We start from the raw sequence: 13,777 nt of genomic DNA on the forward strand, positions 1-13,777 counted from the left end.
TCAAGCGTAGAAAGCGTACCGTAACGTAGCCATATGAGCCATAACATTAAAACAACCTCTTATTACTCCATTCAGCATGCAGGAGCACTTTGTAGCTCTACGGTTACACACTGTGATTCACCGGTTGCTCTACATACGTTTCAAGCCCCCTTTTACTCTTATACTTCAGTGGTCAGGACCCCCACAGCAGGTATGAATTGGGTTGTGGAGCGCTGCAGTGAAACTTGTCTGGTGGTAGTGTACTGGTATAAGATCAATTTTTAACTACAGTGACCCACTCACTTTCCACTCTTTTAGACACAACTCATTGGGTTACCTCTTGTTGCTGCAGATTATTGTCTAGTCCTTCATGACTGTTGGCTGGATATTTTTGATTGTTGGACTATTCTCAGTCCAGCAGTGTCACTGAGGGGTTTAAATCTCAAGTAGCACTGCTTTAACAGCATTCAGTCATGAGCACATTAGTCAAGTTAGGATGATAATTTCTTGTTCCCAAACCCACTCCAAAGAGCTTAGCACAAGCTGTGGCTCATTCATTGTTCGCATTATTCAAAAGCATTTTTCACATAGTGCAGGTCCCCTATAATCATACAGTGTTACTAAGCTGGTGTGCACACAGGACAATGTACATTATATTGAATGCATAACAGTATGATTGCTGTTTAAGAATTACCTTTAAAAAAAAAAATCTATAATCATACATTACAAATACACAATGCTTAAAAGTACTGTTTTCTGTTGTTTTGGATCTCAGCTACTTCAAATAAAATAAACATACTATTGTATATTCCTACAAAACATACTCAGAAGTACAAACATAATTTAGCCCTATTTAAAGCCACTTAAAATATATCTTCCCTGCCACAGTTAAGTGTAGACATATTGGGTAAATCTTGCACTGAATAAAAGTAAAAACAGGTAGAATGTCAGAGCAAAAATAAAGCGTTTGGTTTGTAAAGATTCACTTTATTAAAAAGATCACTGTCACTTTCAAAAGGGGAGGGGGAAAAAAAAAAAAAAAAAAAAAAAATTAAGCTCGACTTTAACCAATCATGGCTCATTATTTAATAAGTACAATACACAGATCCAACACAACACTGTGGACTGTCCCTTTGCCCACATCTATAAGCAGACCAGTCTTAAAAATAATAGCTTAAAATCATTTAAAACAGTAAACTCAACATTAAAATACAGAAAATGTGAAAAAAAAATAAAATAAAAAAATAAAAAATAAAAAGTCTCCGAAGGATGCAGGGAGGGAGGAAAGATGTGAACTTGAAACTCAAAGGGAGAATGCTGGTCTTTAAAATAGAAAAACACATGAAGAAACCAACAGTGCTGTTGAATACCAGTCCGGGGGAGACTTTACCGTTTCAGCGCAAGGGGAGAAAAGCCTCAGAGGTCAAAATAAGAGAAAAACATAGGGATGAGGTGGGGTTGACATTGCAGATCAGTCAGCATCTGGTGTTGGACTGGCTCTCAGACTGGCAGACCTAGAACGACTAAAAAACAACAATACGTTAACTTACTTCCTTCAACCAGTCATTCACTGCAGTTGTACTTTGCTTTTAAATCTGATTTGGTAATAGCCAAACTCAAGGCCATTGCTTAATGTGAAGTCTAATGCCCAATTACCAGTTCCAGTGCAAAACTAGGACAAACTTCAGACACCAAAAGCAGACAGCTCTTAGAGGTTAGGGCAGGAATCTGTAAAAGACAGGCTCTGCGAGAGGCTCACCTGTCTCTTTTGCTGCTGGGGGAACGGGAGCGGGATCTGGACACACTGCGTGCTCTCTGCCTGGAGTCAGAACGGGAACGAGACCGAGAACGGGAACGACTGCGCACACATAAAACACAAAAACATCATTCCTACAGCGCAAGTCAACAATTAAGACATTAAGTATTCCTCAGATTAAAGACATGCCATTTCTACACTGTGCATGACAGAGCAATCCAATATATTTTCTAAGATGTATTGCAAATTTGGCCCTTGTAAAAAATATTACCCCGAAAATATGCAAAATCAAAATGCTATTTAACTAAGAATATTAATAGAAATTATGTTCAATCCATGTAATACACTCAGTGTAAAAGATTTTATCATAAAAAAAGTTTAACCACATCACCAATGTGTTTAAACATACTGTAGGAATACACTTTAGTTGTGTTTTTTTTTTTTTTTGGTTATTGGGCATAATATTTTTCACCTGCTCCTGCGAACTGGTGTTCTGGATCTCCTAACAGGGCTTCTGGATCTGCGTGCTGGGGAACGAGAACGGCGGACAGGTGTTCTGGATCTGGAACGGCCTGAAAGCGCTGACCTAAAAAACACATTTATATTACATTAACGCAAAGACCTTGTGTTTGTGAAATGAGCTATATAAATATAACTAATGATGACCTCTAAGTACCACTGTGTATTTTCAGTTGAATGCGAACAATATTTAATGTTAAGCCCTCTGTATCCGGACTCATTTTAAGATGGCAAATCTCCCCTGAAAGACTCACCTGCTTCTTCGTCTGGAGTATGATGGGGAACGACGCCTCCTGCTGAGCAGATACAAGAAATATTAGTATTTTTATTCAGAAGTTATGATTTGTTTCAAGTCATAGGAGTCCAACCAACTTATTGGCTTCAAATCCCAATCACATCTAGCACACATGAGTTAACTCGGATGTGGAGGAGTTTGAACAATGTTGAAAATTGGGTTCACAGACTTGACACCGGAAAGCACGGAACTAATACATTACAGTAACTTTAGATAGACTTGAACTAAAAAGTTCATAATTGGATCATAGAGTCCCAGTTTTGTGCTTACCGCTCAATGCTGCGGCTTCGAGAGTAGCGACGTCCACGTGATCGGGACCGAGACCTAGAGAGATGATAAAAAGGAGAGGGAGATGAGAACTCAAAGTCTCAAAAAAGTCTCTATGTGATTTTCATATTTTCAAAAGCATGAAATTACAGATCACATTAATTTTTCTGCTCAGTGATGATGTTAGTATTGTTTAAATGCATTTGTACCTGCTGCGTCTGCCGCCTCTCTTGCTGTATCGGTAGCAGTCGTAGGCATAGTGGCCCGTTTCTCCGCACTGGTAACAACGATCATTCGGATCAAACTGTCTGCGGCTTGGCCGACCGAAGCGGGACTTCCGGGACATTCCGTTCGACATTTCCACTCGGATACGGGACCCACAGAGAAGCCTGGAAAACAGGAAGAGAAATTAATAGTTATCAGCTGCTCATGACAAATATAATATAAACACTGTAACCAGTTTAAAACAGCCTGTTGTTTTTCTGCTTCTCCAGTGTATAAAATGTTGTTTCCATGCAGATTTAACAGCATGGATTCACAGTAATCTCACATGTCTAGACTCCAGGATTCACATATAACTATTGTTGTGGAACACAAAAACAGGTTTCACAGCTGACTTTGTGGACATGGAGTTCTTAAACTCCAAAATTATAAATAAAAATGTAAATACTTAGTCAGACTTAGAATTAACACTCCAAAGTTAAGATAACAGTGATAAACTAAGGACTAATCCTGAGATAATTGTATGCGAAATTTATCCAGGTGTGAATTTTTCAATACTCAAAAATACCAAAATGGTTTCTTGCATTTAATAGATGCATGTTTCCATAAATCACAGTATAGCACCACAACTTTTTTTGACCACTTTTGAAGCAAGCAAGGACATACATCGCTTTCTAGCACTCACCCTTACAGACCTGGGCTCCCTGAAGAGGTCAGGGTCAAATGTGCATCATGGCAAATGAAGGCAGATAGAACTCAAGCTGACTCACTTTCCATCCATCCCCTTCACGGCGTCCTCTGCGTCTCTGGAATCCTCGAACTCCACAAAAGCGAAACCTGGTGGGTTCCTCGCCACCCAGACGCTCCGCAGTGGGCCATAGTAACTGAACGCCCGCTCCAGCTCACCCTTTGCTGCGCCATTGCCCAGGTCACCCACGTAGACTTTACAGTCCAGCGTGTTTCGCGATGAGTAGGACATTTCACACCTGTAACCTGAAAGAATATTGCAGGCTAAATAATGTCTCAATGTCAAAAGCTCTCTGTAACATCGTTTTTACATCAACTCATGCTTCAAAGTATTTTCTTTCAAAAGATTTCGGATCTTGACCACAAATTGCCTTTTGTACACACTTCAGAGTAAGTGATCACATCAGTGAACAAAAGTTCAAGGCCTTTGTGTATAAGTAGCAGCAGATTTTTCTCATGTGGGCTTTACAGTAGCCTTAGTGCAGTCCGGCTGGAGATCTCCATGCTTTCTCCACACAATATGATGAGCTTATACCATATCGTTTTCTCAGCTTATGAAGATCCTTCATGTTATTAAAAACCTAAATGCATCATATTCAAGCATACAAATGGATAAACATGTTTCTGAGGGCACTGACATTAAGTACTAGTGTACTCCTTTTTAGGAAAATATGTTTATTTATTAAATACAAAGTCTCATTTAAAACACTGACGGAAATCTCAGTCTAGAACCAAACATGGGTAACTACAAACAACAGGTCGATTTGACGTTATCGAGATTGTTTATAAAACGCCTGGAAGCAATGCTCTCTAAAGAAACCCGAACACTCCACAGGATAAAATCTCAAGAAAACGAACAGTAATTTGTTATTAGGGGGTTAGCACAAGAGCTAGGCTAATAATGGTTTCACAAAATGAAGGCCGCAAGGCACTGAGCTAAAAGCTAACGGCTTTGTTCAAACAAAGATCTACATTATTTATTTACATCGTATGTTTACCCTAATAACCCCCCAAGCCCCTTAAGCTTGAGTTAAACCGTCTCAACCTCTAAACTTGACCAAGGTCTAGTCAGAATCCCGCCTGAGACACGAAGCTTAAAGTGGCTTCTTATTTCAAATTCTCCGGTCCACCTTAAATACTGCATTTGGGCTATATTTCCGGGGAAGAATTAAAGGTGGAACGGAGAATTGGAACACGCTGCAAGAGACCACGAAGCTGAATATGAGCAACATAGGCTCACAGCAGATGCGCTCTCTCTAAAGAGGAGAAGTTAAAGTAAACCTCGTTTAAACTTGATTAAAAACGGACTTAAATAAACCCAGACCCGACACTGTCATTTATCCTCTCACCGTCTCTCTCCGCCTCGCACGCGTTCCACTCGCGGAAGGGCACGCGCACAGCTGCGCGCTTCTGAGTGTTCGAATAGGGCGGGGCCTCGCCGGCTGAGGGCCCTGATTGGTCCAAAGAGTCAAAAAAGGCGCGATTTTTATCATTGAGATTTTTGGATTTGTTTTGTTTTGTTGTGACGTTAGTTCTTGTTAGAGTTCCATTGACTTTTACATACAATTGCTGTGCTGCATCTTTGATTTGCTCATAGACATATGAAAATGCAACTAGTCCCCACCTATTTCTTAAATCACCCATCTGCTGCTCCCTAGGAACTTAAAACCCTGTAAGAGGACAGGGTTGGTATGATGTCAGAAATTCTGGCTGTCTGAATCTGTATTCTTGACAATTTCACTGCAGAATCTCTCAACCATAACTGCATTTTCACTCAGGAATAAATACCACCACCGCCACCACTAACACACACATATACACACACACTGTATCAAAGAACAAAAAAACTTTAAACCTTTGGGCCTGATACAAACAAACAAAATAGTGATTCATGCTTTTGTGCAATGTTATTGTTTGTGATTTTATTATTATGAAATACTTGTTGAGTTTTTCATTTAAATTGAAAATAAAATTACAGTCAGGATATGAGTGAATTCCTGGTTTGAACTCCATTGTTTGAGTTGTGAACATAAACAGCTGCAACAGCAGGTTTCTACTCAGGAGATACATTAGTGTCAACAAATTTACAACGACACATCCATTTCAGTGAATAATACAGTAATTTGATTTAAGTCGTGTAAATATTAGAATAAATGGTCGCTTCAGATTCTTGTTCATTATGTCATGCCTTTAGTGACAACAACAGTGTTTAAAGCTAAACGTCATTCAAGTGAATGGGGGGGGGGGTGTTGATGGCTGATGGGTTGATGGCTTTCACAGTCTGGGGAAAGAAGCTCTGTTTCTGTCTTTACTTTTAATTGTCTGAATCTCTTTTTAGAGGGGGAAAACAGAGTGTGTCCAGGGTGTGTAATGTCCATTGAAATGCTGATAGCCTTTTTCTGGAGTCGGCTGTTGTAAATGTCACTGAGGAGGGGTAGTGGAGTTCCTATGATTTTTTCCCACACTTCTCACCATTCATTGCAGGTCTCTCCTGTCCTGTGCCGTGCAACTGGTGATCCAAACTGTGCAGCAGTATGTCAGGATGCTTTCGATGGTGACTCTGTAAAAGTTCACCAGCAAGTGTTGAGGGAGGTGGGAGTGCTTCAGCTAACCTTCCATGAGTTCTGCCATTAAACCTCAGTGATATACATCATTTAATCATATGAAAACTTTGGAGAATCATTGTTAAATGACATGTTTTGTTAAATTTTGAAACAAGAAAGTGTACACACATCATCTACAAGGTATTCACTTTAAGATGACATTTTCTACTAATTTTAGAACACAGTTTCTATTCATCTGCTGAGTTTAACATTTAACAATAATCTGTAAACACTGATCAGCATCACGGTAGGCCCAGAGCCTGTCCAGAAAGCATTAAACACAAAACCCCAGGAACCCAGAGCTCTGTGGCAGCAACACTAACAGTAGTGCCAGTGTGCTGCCCTTGAGTCTACACCATTGTAAAAAAAATGAATAGATTTTGCATTAATTTGGCTCATCTTTCTATTTTAATTTCATGTTAAATTCAGCAAACAAACAGTATTTGTGCATTAAAATATGTAAAAAAAAATTCACTGCAGTAGATGTGCACTTTTAATTTAGATATTTGATAAAACCCTTAAAAGATTTGACCAAGGTTGACCAAACTTTTGCACACAGCTCTCAGTAACTAAGTTTCCAACGACTGCAAAACAAGACAATGAAAATAAAATATAGCTACTGTATGTCACAAACATTAGCACTGATTACATTCTTTCTCTTCTTTGCGCTGCTGTGCTCAAGTGTGCGTGTGAATCATGTTTGTGTGAGGGAAGTTACTGGGACCCGTGAGCGTGACATGTGAGTTCAAGATGCTGTATGCATGAGATAGTGTTTCTAAATGAGCTCAGGTGCTGCACAATGAATTTTTTGTTGATTGTTATCACAATACTGGTATTTGTAATACTGATATCGCAGAAGGCTGCAATATGCAAATGAGCAGTCAAACCAATCAGAGTCTTCGTGCTGTGTACTATAAATATTCAGATCAAATATCCTGGCTTGAGCATTTTAAATTAATACAATGAAGTTAAACCTCCCTGTAGCATCATTATCTATTTAACCAAGACACTATTATGTCAGTGTTAAGAAGCAAGGGAGCAATGAAGTGTGAGAGGGGTTTACAACAGCCAGGACAGAAATAGAGTTTAAAAACAGTAAAGACACTTTTAAAAATGTTGCCATTTTTTCCATTAAACATCTATAGATGTTATTTAAGTGTAAGTTTGAGGCAAGTCATAAAATGGTGGATTATTTTGCCCAAAGTGTTTTAATTACACTTAATTATGTGATTTAATTATATTGAACCATTAAAAAACAAAGCTCCGGGACTATTTGTGACTGGTCAGGAGGTCTTGAGCAGGGATTTACAACACATTGCACATAACACATTCACCAAGGACAGTGAGAAAGTGGTCACCTGAGGCTTTGGAATCACTGTAGTCATGTTTTGAGGCCTCACAATGGGACATTCTCTGTGAACCACATCAGGACATTGATGAGATTACATATATCACAGACTACATTAACTTCTGTGTGGAGTCTTTTGTACCCTTTAAAACCATCCGATGCTTCCCCAACAACAAACCTTTTGTCAAACGCAGCCTAAAATCTCTCCTGAACCAGAAGAAGAGAGTTTTCAGGTCAGGGGACAAGGATGAGCTCAAGAGGGTGCAAGTGGAACTCAAAATTTGTTCAAAAAGGTTTGGAGCAAAACAATGCATGTGAAGAGGCCTGAATGACATCACTGGTTTCAATCCTAGCAGCTCTAGATCAACAACAGAAGATAGACGTGAATGGGTGAATAAGTTAAACCATTTATTTTCTAAAGTGTGACAACGACTCTCCTCCTGCCCCATTGTCTACTTCATCTCCAATGACTTCACCTCTTAACACCTGAGGAAGACAATAGCCACCACTATTCACAACCCATATGTCCTCCACACCAAGCATTTACACCTCATCTGACCTTGACTTTCCTTCCTCCCACCCCACTCAGGACAAGCCCAACAGTAAAGCAGCAACATTCACTGCTGACCAGGTGAAGAAGGAGCTAAGGAATCTCAGTGTAAAGCCATATGACCAGATGACATTCAACCTAAGGCCCTGAAACTTTGTGCTGAGCAGCTATGTGGAATCCTTCAGCATATTTTCAACCTGAGCTGCAGCCAAGTGAGGGTCCCCGTCAGGTGGAAAACTTCTTTCATGGTTCCTGTTCCTGGATGGTTCCTGTGAAGTATCCAGTGACACTGAATGACTTTCATCCAGTTGTCATGACCTGCCACCTTATGAAGACTCTGGAAAGACTGATGTTGGGCCACTTGAAATCACTGGTAAGATCTGCCCTTGACCCCCTGCAGTTTGCATACTAATATGGCATTGGAGTGGGTGATGCGGCTGTCCACCTGCTGGACAAAGTGTACTCCCACGTGGACACAACAGGCAGCACTGGAAACTGTGACAGATGCAGGTGGATTAAGTCATCTCATGGATGATGGACTACCTGACTGGTGGCCCTCAGTATGTACAGCTGCAGGGCTGTGATTCAGACACTGCCATGTGCAGCGTGGGGCCCCCCAGGCGACTGTATTAGCACAATTCCTGTTCAACATCTACACCTCCAACTTTTGATACAACTCCAGCACATGAGATCTGCAGAAATTCTCAGATGACACTGCCATTGTGCAGTGTATCGGGAATGGGCAGGAAGCCGAATACAGGGAGCTGGTGTTAGATTTTGTCAACTGGTGTGAGTTGAATCATCTGCAACCCAACATCAGTAAGATGAAGGAAACGGTGGTGGACTTCAGGAAACTTAGACCTGTCCCATCGCCAGTCACCATTGATGGAGTGGAAGTTGAGGTGGTTGTTAATTACAATTACCTGAGCATACACTTGGACGACAGATTGGACTGGAGTTCTAACACTTGTGCAGTGTTCAAGAAATGACAGAGCTGTCTGTATTTTCTGAGGAAACTGAGGTCCTTCGGAGTGTCCACTAAACTCCTCTGGACATTCTACCAGTCTGTCGTTGCTAGTGATATATTCTGTGCTGTTGTGTGCTGGGGCAAACTGGACAAACACATTAAGAAAACAGGCTCTGTTTTAGGAGTCAAACTGGACACTCTGGAGGTGGTGGCAGAAAAACAGACACTTAATAAGCTGCTGGCTATTATGGACAATGCTTCACACCCTTGCACACTACAGTGGACAAACAAAGAAGCAGGTTCAGTGGAAGACTGATACAGCTGCGCTGTGCCAAGGAGCGGCATATGAAGTCATTTCTTCCGACAGCAATAAGGCTTTACAACGAGTCTCGTTACTGCAGGGACACTGATATCATGCTGTCTGAACTGGGCTGAACTAATCCATACTGTTACATGTCCAGTCAATACTGTCCTTTACACCATTAAGATGAACTCATTGTCGCTGTTTTATATCTGACTTCCTACTAATCCACATTATTATTCTGCACTCTGGACTAACCATTTTTGTTTCTGTGGCTCCTAGTACTAAGAATATATTTACTGACAACTCCACTGACTCTGAACTCCATTAGTGTAATGGACCCTAACCCTAGTAATTATGCTGCTCTTGTTTTTGGCATGTTTCAGACTCGAGTCACACTAAAGTTGCTCAAAGAGTTACTTCACACTCACCTACAAATGACTCAAACTTGTGTTTGAAATTTAAAGTTCACCCCTCAATGTATGAATTGGTTAGATGCTCATTTGCATACAGCATATTAAATATATTTCTTCTAGATAATCAATACTGCGGTAATGACTGACAGGCCACATGCTGGTGCACGAAGCCTCTGTGAAGTGTGAGAGTGTCTGAGCTCAGAAGCCAGTGATATGGCAGTATGCCTCCAGGCTGGAGAAGGTAATGTAAAGCAGCCACAAGCCGATGAAGAGTGCACTGGTCAGGACCTTGGTGACTTTGGGCCCGCCCAGTTCTCCACCCACTGAGGGACGTCGCCGCAGCATCAAGATGCCTACGTTGATGAAGGCACAGATAGTGAAGAGCGTGACAGAGAAGGCCAAAGAGCCTGGCTCCACCTCAAACGCCTTGCCTTTGATCTCCCAGTATACAGCAGAGATGGACCAGGCCACGCCAATCCCCAGGAAGACATTAACAGCGTTGCTACCTGTGACATTCCCCACAGAGGCGTCCGCACACTCGTCTTGTTTTGCTGCTACTTTACTTGCAAAGGTATCTGGGAGGAGAGAGAGAGAGTGGAGAGGATGAGGGATGGAGAGAAAGTGGAATGAAGAGGGAATGAATAACAAAATGGAGAGATAGGGAGTTGGAAGAGAGAGAAAGAGTTAAGTCGAGAGGGCAGTAAGGAAAGTTTAAAAAAGTGAGACAAATGAGGAGGATGGATGGATGTATATAAAGAGAGTGATAAAGAGTGAAGAAGTAGAAGAGAGACCAAGAGAGTGAGGGTGAGAGAAAGAGAAATAGAGAAGGGGAAAGACAGACAGAAAGAAATAAAATAATGTAGTGTGTTTTCTCTTCCTTAAAGCAATGGTTCCAAAACAGGTTTAAATGTGGAGAGACGATGGCCTTAAAGGCCACAGGCATAGAGACACAAACCTGGGATGGAGGTCCCGAGGGCCACAAACACCACGGCAGTCACAGAATCTTTGAGGCCCACAGTGCAGCCAAAATGCGAGGCCAGGTCCCCAATTACAGCAGTCAGGAACCCTATAACTAGGATAGACACCACAAAGCAGGCCCAGCCATTCCAATACTCTGTCGGAGGAACGAAGGCAAACAGAACCTTCCAGAACACTGTCATCACGTGCATAAAGTAATCACAGCAGGATGGCTGCCGAGGCGCCGTCCCTTCTTCCTCATCCTCATCTCCTGGGAGAAAAAAGAGGTTGTTAATATAAACACTCTAAACACTCTTTCACTCTAAACACTCTTACACTATAAACATTAAACACTCTAAACACTCTTACACTCTAAACACTCTTACACTATAAACATTAAACACTCTAAACACTCTTACACTCTAAACACTCTTACACTATAAACATTAAACACTCTTACACTCTAAACTTAACCCTATGATTAACCCAACCTTAAAACATGCTTTCACCTTAAAATGTAATGTTTTACATTCTAGTACCAGCTAATAGCTCCCACAATGTGAGCAAGTAAACAGGTTTTGGTCTCCATAATATGATTTATTTCTGGTGCACACACACACACACAAAGTACCTGCACTAACACTGATGGCCTCAATGAACTGTTCCTTCCACGAATGTGTGCCGATAACTTCAGCCAGATTAGTGTCCTTTATCAGACGATCCACTGTATTCTACACACACACACACAAACATATTAGTGTTCTAAGTGTGGATTAAATAATCACTCATTATGAAGTAATCACTCATTATGAAGTAAATTTCCTGTGTTTTACTCTGTCAGAAATCTCCCAAAACACACAAAAAGAAGTTAATTCAATTAAATTGAAAAAAAACACCCCTAAAACCATACAAACTGAAGAAATTGGAAAAAAAACGAACAGATCAATGAATACCAGATGGAAGGAAATTAAAGAAGAGATGAATGAATGACATCAGTAGTAGTGCATCCTGTCATTTAAAACAGAAGGAGAGAGAGAGAAAAAATAGTGTCATTTGTTCAATTCACACTTCACACACCAATAAATGCACACTCTCAAAAATGTGTTTATTAACAACACTGCTTCAGTGGCAGCACTACTCATTCGGAATTAAAGGGGTCATATAATGATAAAACTTCTTGTTAAGTTCTTGTGTACATTAATGTGAGGACCTGGAGCCCACCAACACACACACTGTGAAACAAAGACACCCAGTCAGTTTTCTGTGTGCTGCCTAAATCAGAAAACATGGGATATAGTGAGCCGTTCTGATTGTGACTCTGACTTTGATTTTTGATGTTAAGTGCTGAGTTTTAGATTTGCCCCGCCCCCTCATCTGAGTCTGTCCAATCACAGTGCTGGACCAGTGTTTACGTGAGAGCACAAAGACAAGTTTAATCACAGCAAAACAGACACAATATGTACCAAGTAAAAAAACGAGAAACCGTGAAAGGACAAGAAAGAGAACTAAGTGAAAACATCTAAAAACAAGAGCTTCTGCTCCTTGCTCCTCACTGCTGTGTTCTTGGGTCATGGGTGAACAGTGAGAGGAACAGGTGCAGAAACGGCTGTTCTGAACAGGGATGTTTAGACACGGGAATAACGCTGCTGTGGGGCTTTTACCAAAGCAGGACACAGATGTTTCATTAATAACAAAAACTGTGTTCCACTGTAGAGAAGAGGGAGTATATGTCCTCTTTAACACATTCTGCATATGGGTTGATGGGCTGTTTATATATTATTAAAACGCTGTTTATTTTCAAAAGGTTAATGATGCACAAGATTCCATTATGTACAATGTATGGGTAGCCAACATTGACATCTATACAAACTGCACCACTGGACAGCTCAACAAGCTTAGAGGAGACTTTTAACTGTCCAAATCTACTACAGTAACTAACAGATACCCATGCTGGCTGGAATTGAGGGGGACATCTCAAATTCTTGACATTGGAGAGCTGAGTGTGAATCTTTTTAAGAGCATCACTAGGTGTTGTCTTTAAACACATCTGACTTGAGAGTGTATAGAAGTCTCTGATTGGTTGGTGCTTTGATCAGACTATCCAATCACATCTGTGTCAATTTCACAGTGGCTTGAAAGCATCCAATCAAAGAGAGTGACACAAAGTTCTGACCAATCCATGAACACTTCTCATGCTGGTAGGCGGAGCCTCCTGTACCGGGTCTAAGGTGCCATTGGGTGCCATTCCCTGACGGATCTAAAGGAGGGGAGCAGGGATTAGCATGAACAAACACTGAAACACACATGTGCGATCACACACACACACACACACACACACACTCAGGATAAGGAACTACCTTAAAGGCCATGCTCTCCTCTATGATGACCTCCAGTCTGCTGTTCTCTCCCAGGACAGGCTTCCCCTTTTCAGCTATCCTTCTTGCTTCCTCCAGCTCAGGAGAAGGGGTCCCTGAGAGTGTGAAGAGAAAGAGAGAGAGAGAGAGAGAATAAAAAGAAGACCTAATTTTCTTACTGTTTATTAAATGCCACGAATAAACAAAATATACAATTGTAAGATATGAGCTCTTCAAAAGATATGAGCTCTTTTTATATTTGGTTAGTTCCAGGAAAGTAGATCAATTTAGTAAAAGATCAACTTACCCTGATTTAACAGCAAATCTGCAGCAAAACACAAATCAATCTATCAATTAAACAATCACTTAATCAGTAAATAATCCCTTAAGCATTTTTATGGATGGATTAATATGGATTAATGAATCACTTTATGTTCTATTAATAATCTGATCACAACCAGTCCCACAGACACAAACACATGGATCTTAATTGGCT

At 40.8% G+C, this 13,777-nt stretch overlaps 2 protein-coding genes across 3 annotated transcripts in view; both read right to left on the reverse strand.

The window, feature by feature from the left end:
- Window positions 1–970: 970 nt before the first annotated feature.
- Window positions 971–5,191, reverse strand: srsf7a (serine and arginine rich splicing factor 7a). Of its 2 annotated transcripts, none has more exons than XM_066659197.1 (8): window positions 5,135–5,191; window positions 3,809–4,031; window positions 3,026–3,205; window positions 2,820–2,873; window positions 2,509–2,547; window positions 2,208–2,321; window positions 1,739–1,837; window positions 971–1,502 (listed from the first exon to the last, which is right to left on the reverse strand). In XM_066659197.1, exons 2-8 carry the CDS (start codon window positions 4,015–4,017, stop codon window positions 1,451–1,453), a joined length of 747 nt encoding a protein of 248 aa, XP_066515294.1. In that variant the 5' UTR covers window positions 4,018–4,031; window positions 5,135–5,191; the 3' UTR covers window positions 971–1,450. The 2 variants fall into 2 exon arrangements, with proteins under 2 accessions (XP_066515294.1, XP_066515293.1); XM_066659196.1 differs by having other exon boundaries at window positions 2,509–2,550.
- A 4,977-nt stretch (window positions 5,192–10,168) lies between these two features.
- Window positions 10,169–13,777, reverse strand: part of slc8a2a (solute carrier family 8 member 2a) — a 34,371-nt gene continuing 30,762 nt past the window's right edge. The window contains exons 9-14 of the mRNA XM_066658988.1: window positions 13,589–13,606; window positions 13,285–13,397; window positions 11,559–11,658; window positions 11,467–11,469; window positions 10,926–11,198; window positions 10,169–10,545 (exon numbers count right to left, since the gene is read on the reverse strand). Coding sequence (XP_066515085.1) covers window positions 10,169–10,545; window positions 10,926–11,198; window positions 11,467–11,469; window positions 11,559–11,658; window positions 13,285–13,397; window positions 13,589–13,606 — 884 coding nt within the window. The remainder of the gene's footprint in view (window positions 10,546–10,925; window positions 11,199–11,466; window positions 11,470–11,558; window positions 11,659–13,284; window positions 13,398–13,588; window positions 13,607–13,777) is intronic.

This window comes from Hoplias malabaricus, chromosome 2 (genome assembly GCF_029633855.1).
Source record: "Hoplias malabaricus isolate fHopMal1 chromosome 2, fHopMal1.hap1, whole genome shotgun sequence".
Lineage (NCBI taxonomy): Eukaryota > Metazoa > Chordata > Actinopteri > Characiformes > Erythrinidae > Hoplias > Hoplias malabaricus.

What these genes read in the sequence shown, in the direction of transcription:
- srsf7a (XM_066659196.1), bottom strand. Translation starts at nt 4,017, where the DNA reads ATGTCCTACTCATCGCGAAACACGCTGGACTGTAAAGTCTACGTGGGT. An exon ending in AGAGGCGGCAGACGCAGCAG is followed by an intron (nt 2,874 to 3,025) that starts GTACAAATGCAT and finishes TCATCTCTCTAG; the next exon opens with GTCTCGGTCCCGATCACGTG. An exon ending in ACACCAGTTCGCAGGAGCAG is followed by an intron (nt 1,838 to 2,207) that starts GTGAAAAATATT and finishes ATGTGTGCGCAG; the next exon opens with TCGTTCCCGTTCTCGGTCTC.